This window comes from Coptis chinensis, chromosome 3 (assembly GCF_015680905.1).
Source record: "Coptis chinensis isolate HL-2020 chromosome 3, ASM1568090v1, whole genome shotgun sequence".
Classification (NCBI taxonomy): domain Eukaryota; kingdom Viridiplantae; phylum Streptophyta; class Magnoliopsida; order Ranunculales; family Ranunculaceae; genus Coptis; species Coptis chinensis.
In genome coordinates this window covers 117218839-117229133 of record NC_141458.1, presented here as the reverse complement: position 1 = coordinate 117229133, position 10295 = coordinate 117218839, and the positions used below count along the sequence as shown (strand labels likewise).

Here is a 10295-nt window from a genome sequence, read left to right as displayed (position 1 = left end):
AATAAGAAGTATGAAGTCAATGTACTGAAACTAATCTCTATAAAACCGGAATCAATGTACTAATCTATAAATGCAAAAAAGATACAAATGGAATTGCTTTCGTTCGAAACAACTCCAGTCTCCAGAGGATTCAGGTCCAATGCCTTTCAAAGAGGATAGTACAAATGTACAATACGGTATTGTCAATTCCTGATCAGGTGTGATCACTCTAGAATGTCAAACACATTTTGTTAGTCACTTACGCTATGAAAATTAAAACTGTGAGATGCTTGGTAAGTATGAGATTAATTAATAACACAGCTAAAACGACAAAATTTTATTGAAATAGGCTCATTTGACGGTAAATAGTGACAAAATAGTGTGCTGCAACCTGATAATCGGATTCTTACTCAATCTTGCCCTACCAGATCTTTATAAATAAAGATATACTTATCTGCTTTTGAGATCTAGTAATTAATTATGCACTTTAATCAACAACAACAAAATCATTAAACCTTAATGAACAGTGAAACAAAGGGGGTACGTGTGTATTGCATCACAAAGTAGTGATCCACGGCCTTCAATTCTTGCGCAGGATACATCTCGCGCACCGAAGTAGTGCTCTACTTAATGAACAGTGAACACCACTACACCAAAAAAAAAACTAGTAAATTTTACTTTCAAAAAAGATAAAAAAATGAAAAATGACAAGTGAGACTCCAGTTATAGCAAAACAAAAATCAAATAAGAGACGTATATGAATCTGACACAGTGTTGGAATAAGTTAGGAAATGGGCATATCTGTCATTTGGAAAATATAATTAGCAGTAAAACAGAAAATTAGAAATTAGTTTAGTTAATCCCACTCGTCATTTATTTATTTATTATTAAATAAAGAGGAGGGTACTGCTTTTCCCCTTCACCGCGTACTGGTTGAGGAAGAGTGCAACCTGGCATCAATGCATGTTTCTTTCTCTCTCCTCTTCCCCTTGTATCCAAATCTCCAAATCTCAAGATCTTTCAACCCATTTCCTCTAAATTCCATCTTAATGTTATCTTCTTTACTTGATCTTTGTTCCTAGCTTCAAAAGATTCAATTTTTTTTTCATTTATTATAGTGCTAGAATTGGGGCTTTTCAGCATTTGAAGGTTCAACAATGTTAAAGTTGTGAAATTTTTGAGGTGGGCTTTTTGTTTACTACCTTATCAGAATGAAGGGCAATCAGAAAGATTCAACAGAGAAGTTGATTTGGGAACAAATGAGAAGTCCATCTTCAAATACCCCACATACCATTTCATCTTCTTCTTCAACAAGAACACTTCCTAAACTCATGGTTTGGCTTATTCTCTTCATTTCTGCTACTTATCTTATTTACACATTGAAACTAGTCTCAACTTCTCATTCTTGTTACAATGATGAGCAACACAGCATCATCAACCATGCTTCTTCTTCTTCCTCATTTGTTTCAAATATCACCACTACTCATAACAAAACAGCAATTCAAGAAACCCCATTAGCTCAAAAAACTGAAAAACCTCTAGAAATTCAACACATTGTGTTTGGGATCGCTGCGTCGGCAAGGTTATGGGAACAGAGAAAAAACTACATCAAGTTATGGTGGAAACCAAAAGAAATGAGAGGAATAGTATGGTTAGACAAGTCAGTAAAGACCCAAGGAGAAGAAGAGGTACAAAATCTGCCACCATTGAAGATTTCAGGTGACACCTCAAATTTCGCTTACAAAAACCGACAAGGACATAGATCAGCTATTAGAATATCACGTATCGTATCGGAAACGTTTCGGTTGGGATTAAAAGATGTGAGGTGGTTTGTAATGGGTGATGATGACACTGTTTTTGTTGCGGAAAATTTGGTGAGAGTTTTGTCGAAATACGACCACGAGCAGTTTTATTATATTGGGTCCTTATCAGAAAGTCATTTGCAGAATATTTATTTTTCCTATGGTATGGCTTATGGTGGAGGTGGTTTCGCTATCAGTTATCCTTTAGCCAAAGCACTTTATCAAATGCAAGATAAATGTATTCAGAGATATCCCGGTTTGTACGGTTCTGATGATAGGATGCATGCTTGTATGGCTGAACTTGGTGTACCACTTACCAAAGAACTTGGTTTCCATCAGGTAATGTCATTTTTTTTTTTTATAATAATATATATCGGGTTTATTAATTTAAGGATGTGATTGCCTTTGTTCTTTGGTGTTTTCAAGAAAGAAAAACAATTAATGGGGAATTGCTATTTTTCAGTATTATTATATTACTGTTTTTGTCAGTAGACAAAGTTCTGACGTTTGTATGTTTTATGTGGATTTGACAAAACTGACCCTACATGTGTATATGTTATCTTTTCACACTTGCACCCATAGACAAACATTTCCGTAATTGACGAAACCATCACTTTCTGGAACCTTTTTCTGGTATTTACTGTTCTTTTCGTATTTGTCGGTAAGCCTAAAAAAGTAAAAACCGACGAAATTAGTGTCTATGGTTGCTTTAGTAAAGTGACATTGGATGCATGTGATGCAACTCTTTTAAGTGGAGTTGTTCATTATCATATCATTTATAGACTAATAAAATGATTAGCCAATAAATTCGTTTCGGTTCTGATTTAGTCATGTGTAGGATCTATGTTTTCCAGATCGTATAAGTCGTCCACAATAATTGATTATGAAGGGAGGGACCCATTGCTTTAGAGGTGTGTCCGTGTCGGTGCGGGCTTTTTAGAATGTGATAGTTAATATTGTTACAGTACAATAGTGGGCAGGATTATAATACGAAGGTATAGGATACCCTTTGAATGATTCCACCCATATATTACAGAACTACAGTTGTTTCAACCACCAACCTTTCACTTTCCATATTACAAAATGATTTTTCTGTGGTCCTAGAACCACACTACCAACAACCTTGTGGGCCTTGATACATACATTGTGGGTCTGTTTTTTGAGCTGCAGCTCATTGTAATCATGGTTTCAAACTTAATTGGCTGATAATTTGATGGACTTAAAACACATAATCTTGCTTGAAATTTATGTGATATATTGGGAGAATTTTCGTACATCTCAGAATGCCAATGTCAAACTATCTTGTATCCATATACGAATCTCGGAAATACCAAATGGTTTTTGAAAGTTTGCGAAAGTTTCTTCTATGGATGAACTATGTTTTAACATGGTCGAACATTGGCACAAAAAGTGTCACGCCTTTTATTATGGAGGACATAATTTCCCTTTTTAGTTTTTCCTGCAATCGTTTGTTCAATAAAAACTTTGAATTATGTTAAGAAGTTACTATTAAAAGAGTTGATTGCATGCCTGTTAAAGTTTTTTTTTTCATTCAAGAATACTGTGATTGGGGTATTAGTAGCAACAGGTTCCTTTTATCCTGCCATCTCGGTAAAATGTGATGCCAATTTCTGTCGAAATGGCCAACTTGTTATCTCGACGTATTTTGCTTTTTTTGTTTAGTACTGACTACCTGCTGGCCGCTTCAAATAGCAGTTAAAAAATTGTCTTTAATTTTGCGGGTGGGATGCAACTCTACTACAAGAGTTGCTTGTTATAGTTCATGCCTCAAAATACGCTTTATTGGCTTCGGTGTTTTCACTGTTTCCTTGAGGTAAACATAGTACGTATCTTCAAGTGTCTGTTCTTAGCATACTTCTAAATGGTCTTTTTTATCTGCGTATTATATGGATGCAGTATGATGTTTACGGAAACCTTTTTGGGCTGCTATCAGCTCACCCAGTGACACCACTAGTGACGCTGCATCACTTGGATGTCGTAGAACCAATATTCCCAAATGTCACACGTGTACAAGCCTTGAAACGTCTGACAGTGCCAATGAAGCTTGACTCAGCAGGACTGATGCAGCAGTCCATATGCTACGACAAAGAAAAAACGTGGACTGTTTCCGTATCTTGGGGATTCGCTGTTCAGATAATACGTGGCGTGTTCTCCCCTCGTGAAATGGAGATGCCTTCAAGAACATTTCTCAACTGGTACAGGAGAGCGGATTACACTGCTTATGCCTTCAATACCCGGCCCGTTAGTCGAAACTTGTGCCAGAAGCCATTTGTGTTTTACATGTCCGCGGCCAAGTATAATTCTTCTAGTAATCAGACGGTAAGCGAGTATGTCCGGCATCGTGTCCCGCACCCAGCATGCAAGTGGAAGATGGCAGACCCTACTGTTGTAGATAGAATACTAGTTTACAAGAGGCCCGACCCTCATCTTTGGAAAAAGGTAATTGATCCGTTTCTCCTCTTTATTTTATTAGTCTTAGATAGGAAGATGCATAATAGATATGTATGTTACACTAGTTTTTGCCCGTCAGGCATAACTGTGTTATGGTTGAAATTTCTTTCAGCATTTCTCTGCAATAGAATCCCCTTATTGAATATTGAATACACGAAGTATGTTGCATGGTTGTATTGCCATTTGATTGGCTAATCATTGTTTTTGTAATGCACGGAAAACTCATTTTCATAGAACTGCTATAAACCCAAACAGAACTATCTGGTGCTATGAAAGATAGTGAACCAGACCAGTCGACCAACATAGATAGTATTTGACTGGCCAGCCGAGCACCTTCCATTGTGTACTATTTACTTTAACTCATAACCAAAATGGGGGTTGCAGTAGAACAGAATAAACTATGTTGAGCAAGTATTTTTCATTAAAGAATAAAATGAAAAGAGTTTATGGTTTTATTTTTTACTGGGTTGACAAGGAAAGTAAAGTTGACCCAGTTGAACAGTATATATATATACTATTCATAGCTACATGTTTTGGAAGTTTGACTTGCCATGTACTAATCAGATACACTAGACCTGCCAGTTTAGTTGAAGTGTATCAAGAATTCATCCCTTGACCTATATATATTGGAGATATATATTTGACTGAAAATATTACCCTCTTGTCATTGTATAGTCAAGCCACGTAATGCAGCTACTTTTGGCTCATTAGTCACCTGTAACTTTAGGTTGTATATTTTGACATAAACAAAACTTAAGGAATAGAATCGTTTTCATGCATTTACCTTGGGAGGATTTATGGATACTTTTTTAGCACTTTTTGAGATACAACAGTCACTAGACTGCACTCTCCTGAAGGGGATGCTCTTGACTACTTTCTTGACAAACTTTTAAATGTACAAGACATCATGTACCAAGTTATAGACTATAGTTCTCTCAAGAAAGAGAAAAAATAAATGAAAAACATATTTGCCAAGCTTTCTTGTTCTGAACCCGTGGCCTGATCCAAGATCCTCTAATTCTTTGTGAACCATCTTCCCATACTTGTTCTGTCCCATACCTGTGGTGGTTTGGACAAAGGTTCATGGCGCATTCTAGGATTATTTCCCATTAATTAAACAATGGACGAAACTCTGCTTTCAACAAAAACTTGTTATTAATAAATTTGGTGATTGTTTGTTGATTTGGACAGTCCCCGAGGAGAAATTGCTGCAGAGTTTTGCCTTTGAAAAAGAAAACAAGCATGGTAATTGATGTCGGTGTATGCAGGGAAGGTGAGATCAGTCAAATATAACAGGAGACACAAGTGAAGAGAAAAGGAAGAGGCGGGGGTGTTGATTGTTCCTTGTTATTTTGTTAATTGGTTCATTTTAGGTCATCATAATATTTGTAAGTTGTAATCTTTTCGAGGATAAAGCTAGTTGATTAGAAAAAAAAATTGTGTTGTATAGTAGTGATTCGTTACCAGAACATTTTATTTATTTAAGGGTTAGATAGGGTACAACCCCCAATTGATCCACTTATGTTAATAATGTTACAAGAATGACAGAGGTGAGGTGCTTTCAACAGTTACTGTGCTGAAAAAGAAACTTGGCTGGCACTTCTGGGTCATGTGGTGTTCTGTAATCTGTAATACTATTAGTCTATTAGTGTATACTGTATACGCAGACAAGTCTAATTCCAGGAAATCAGTAAGATACATTTAAGAACTTAGAGAATTCAGAAATTGTCAGCTCCTCACTTGTGATTACCCTTGGCCTTTGTTTTTGAAATGGATATAACTAGAAGTTTCAAAAAAGAAAAAAGGAATAAAGAAGAAGACATGAAGAAATGATTCTATAAATGAAGGTCAGTTGATGTTCTGAACTTAATCTGCTTGCATTCCTGGGAAATAATGAAAACCATTGGGAACCGCAACCAGGTTTGGTTTCAAAGGATCCTTCTTCTTGTTGAAGTTAGTTTGCTTCATTTGGAAGCCAAGAATGACTGCAAACCAGGCAAACAGCTTCCATCATTTTGTGTTCACCTTTTGCCACAACATGTAAAGTCAATACCACTTCATAAAAATAGTGAAGTTCCATGAACACCACGCTCCTTGGTCCCAATCAACAATGAAAGAGATCTCTGCCAATTCATAGAAAAATCCATTAGCTTCAGTTGACTGTTTTCATATCCTTCTACGTGAAGCATCAATTTTCGTGGGCGAATTCAGGAAGTTGTGATTAATTCAAACTTTAGTATTGATCTTTGCGACTGAATTCAAAACTAGCAAGAGGAACTTTTCAAAGCTTCCTTTTTATTTTGTTGTCTTGAACAAGTCATTCTCCCTCATTTTGTTAAAACCCAGTTCTATCTTTCTCCTTTTCTTTGCTACCAAGCACAGAAAGAGTACACATTCAGACATTCTTTGCGATGATTATACAGTTATACTCCGTAAAAGTAGACTACGTGCACTGAAACTAGATGTCTGGAGTACACATTAGTTCATGGGTTTTAACTTTTAACAGTCTGAACTAGATTCAATAATGGCAAGAAACGGTATGGTGGTAGAAGCTAAAATTGCAGATAACTATCTTAAAGGTGATTGGAACTTTATTCCCAAATTATGTGCAATGTATAAAGTGGAGGCGTGAGATAATCCAATGAACATAAAAGATTCAACTGCTGGAAGCATCATTACTTGAGGCACAAACGTAATCTTATAAACAAACGTGAAATCGGGAGCTATCTTACCTATGTCTACAGAAAACGTTAATACATGGATTTTAAACACAGTATATGAAGTAGGGATACAACAGAACAGGAAAATTGAATGGTGGTTGAAACTACAATGGCATAGTTTTTTTTTTCTTCGATAAACACTATAATTGCATTGCTACCTTAAAGATAATGAGAAGTGGGAATTCTGTACCAAACTCATATGCAAAGTAGGAAGTGGAGGCGCGAGATAACCCCTCTACTGATTACCTATCAAAGATTCAACTGCAGGTAGGAAGGTTACTTGAGGCTTGATTACATTGTAATTATCTTGAAGAGTGGAATCGAGAGCTATCTTATCTATCTGCCTTCATTGGTTATCAATTGGGAGAAGACCTGTGTTGTGTCTGAACTTGCAGAACTATCATCTCCTCGCATTCTTACATTACTAGAAAAAGCACGTGGAATAACTGCAGGAACTGGAAGCTTCGGAATTTCATAGGTGGTGCTGTCTTCGTGAGGTTCTCTAGGCCTCCCTGTTTCCTGGAGCTGTAGGCAATACTCCAAGTTCCACAAAACATCACCCATTGTGGGCCTATCAACACCATAATCAGCCAAACATTTTTCAGCTGTATCTCCAAATTTTCTCAAAGAATTCAGATTAATGTCACCCACCAGTTGAGGATCAATTATCTGTTCAAGTAAACCCTTCTTTTGCCAGTGAAGTGCCCATTCAGCTAAGTTAACTTGTTCCCTCGAAAGCAAAGGATCGATAACTGGTCTCGCACAGAGTACCTCGATAAGCACAACCCCAAACGAATACACATCTGATTTATCTGTCAGCTGCTGCCTCTTAAAATACTCGGGATCAAGGTATCCAAAGCTACCTTTGACACCAGTGCTAACATGGGTCTCATCAAGACATGGTCCTGATCTAGAAAGACCAAAATCAGCAACCTTAGCCACATAGTTCTCGTCAAGAAGAATGTTGGTGGACTTAACATCTCGGTGGATGATTCCTTGTACTGAACCTGTATGAAGGTAGTGAAGACCCCTTGCTGCGCCAATGCATATTTCAAGTCTTTGCTTCCAAGACAAGAGTGGCAAACCAGAACCATATAAATGATTTTTTAGTGGCCCCTTCTCCATGAACTCATACGCCAATATCATCTCTGACTGCTCTTCACAATAGCCAACTAGGGACACGAGATGGCGGTGGCGAATCTTGGACAACACTGTGATTTCAGATAAGAATTCTGGAAGGCCTTGCCTAGACTCTGGTGCAGCCCTCTTAACGGCAACTTCTGTACCGTCTCTAAGTATCCCCTTGTAAACCTTACCAAACCCACCCGAACCAATGATCAATTCATTGTTAAAGTTATTTGTTGCATACTGCAGTTCCGCAAAAGGAATCTTTAAGCCAAGATTCACTATATTCAGTCCAGTGGAGGAGGTAGTGCTGGTTCGATAGGACACCTTACTATGGGAGCTCCCTCCTTGCACAGGCAAGGGTGACCAAGACACAGATTCCACCGCTCTCTTTGATTTCTTCATCCTGCATATTACTAACAAGAAGAGCAGACCTAACAAAGCCAATCCCCCCAATACTGAACCCAGCACAATTGCTATATGTTTTTTCTTTGACCCATGTTTTTGCAACGACCCATCATTCTTCATCATCTTCATGATCTCTAAACCGTTCAGGATAGCATTAATATTTGCCGGACTGCTCCTATCAGATGGACCAACACTAACGCGCATTTTTTCTACATTTTTTGAATCCACCACAAAGTCAGAGTAGAAGGGAGATGCCAGCGTATGCGTTGTGAGGGTAGACAGGTCGACGTCCTTGTATGCATTATAATCGTTGATGTAAATATCGAAAAAGAGCTGATTAAGTGAGGTACTAACAATATCACAGAAATGCATCCTAACAAGATATCCGAAACCTTCATATGGAACCAATGGAAAGTCCCATGTTATATTGAACTTAGCTGTCATGCTCAGATTATCTCTATTCATCTCTTGGGCAGTCATGTAAACATAATCAGGAGCGATTTCTCGACTAGCCCCTCCTTGTTGATAAATAGGAGGACTACTCCTAGAAGCAGCCTTCGCCGCATCCTTTAAAACCAGAAAATTTTCATCCGGAATCCAAGTCCTCCACAAAGTATCATTAAAAGGTGTAACTATAAAACCTCCAACATTAATCCTATGAACAGTCTCAAAAATATAAGAATGAAACCCTGTAAAGCCCTGAATTCCAAGCGAGCCAACAAGCCAACCGCCTTTATCGCGAATGAAATTACCAGGAACAGAGAAAATTTCAATGACATTAACAAACCCCAATGCATTCACAGGTTCAAACATAACAACAACCTTTTCACCATCTAACATTACAACATACTCTTTCAAAACAACAGAACTACTACTACTACTACTACTGTTTCTTTTCACACTGAACTCGCGTAAAACAGAAGCCCCGTTAACAGAAACATGGAATACAGCTGAACTGAGATCATGATTCTGTGTTAAAAATGGAAAGAAATGAAGACGTACCATATGAAGACCATTTGTCTTAATCTCAAATTCATAACTGAACTCCTTTGTGAAAATTCTAGCTGTCTGATATAAAGGAGATGAATTCTGAACTGGGTTTGGGTCAGTGAGTGATTCTGATTGAGTGTTGGATAAAAAGAGTGACCCTGGTTTTGTTACATCACCTATGAAGTTTCTGTTGTCATTAAGAGTGATGCTAATATCTGGACCACCACAGTTAATGAGGTAATTGTCTTGTGGTGTGAAAGCTGATGAAACTAGAAGATGAAGAGATGAGAACTGGATTGTGAAGAGAAGAAGAAGAAGAAGAATACAGAGAAGGTGGTGGTTTTTCTTGTCCATTTTTTTCAATGGAGATTTTCAGGTGGAGGAAAGAAAGATAATTGTCCAACACTCACTTTCATTTCGTTACAGTGGTCATGATGATATGTGACGAATAAAGAGACTTGTATAAGTAACAGCGTTTGACTTATTACAGTGGTGAATTGGTGAAGATGAATATGCGTTTGACTTATTACTAGGATTCAAGAAGTCTGTATGATGATTGGCCTTTGAAATACCCGTATGCTAAATAAATTGTTGTCAGAATTTGTTAATGACAAATTGACAAATTAGTGAGAGCACGATAATCACCATATATGAACATGGATCATTAATGTAAATGTGTTATTTTGTTACAATATATGATTAAGGTGGAGGAGATAGGGATAATAGATTGGAAAGACCGAGTTCGTTCAGAACGAACTGCCTACGTATCTATCTTTCTTTTCTGCGGGAGAGTAGAATC

At 37.4% G+C, this 10295-nt stretch overlaps 2 protein-coding genes across 2 annotated transcripts; one reads left to right on the top strand and one right to left on the bottom strand.

The window, feature by feature from the left end:
- The first annotated feature begins 761 nt into the window (after positions 1–761).
- Positions 762–5731, top strand: LOC147513474 (uncharacterized). The gene is made up of 3 exons (XM_086596529.1): positions 762–2120; positions 3699–4241; positions 5445–5731. The coding sequence occupies exons 1-3, from the start codon at positions 1191–1193 to the stop codon at positions 5544–5546; spliced, it is 1575 nt and encodes a 524-aa protein (XP_086452655.1). The 5' UTR covers positions 762–1190; the 3' UTR covers positions 5547–5731.
- Positions 5732–6932: 1201 nt separating this feature from the next.
- Positions 6933–9946, bottom strand: LOC147513473 (Protein kinase superfamily protein). The gene has a single exon (XM_086596528.1). The coding sequence runs from the start codon at positions 9848–9850 to the stop codon at positions 7310–7312; it is 2541 nt and encodes an 846-aa protein (XP_086452654.1). The 5' UTR covers positions 9851–9946; the 3' UTR covers positions 6933–7309.
- Between the last annotated feature and the right edge of the window lie 349 nt (positions 9947–10295).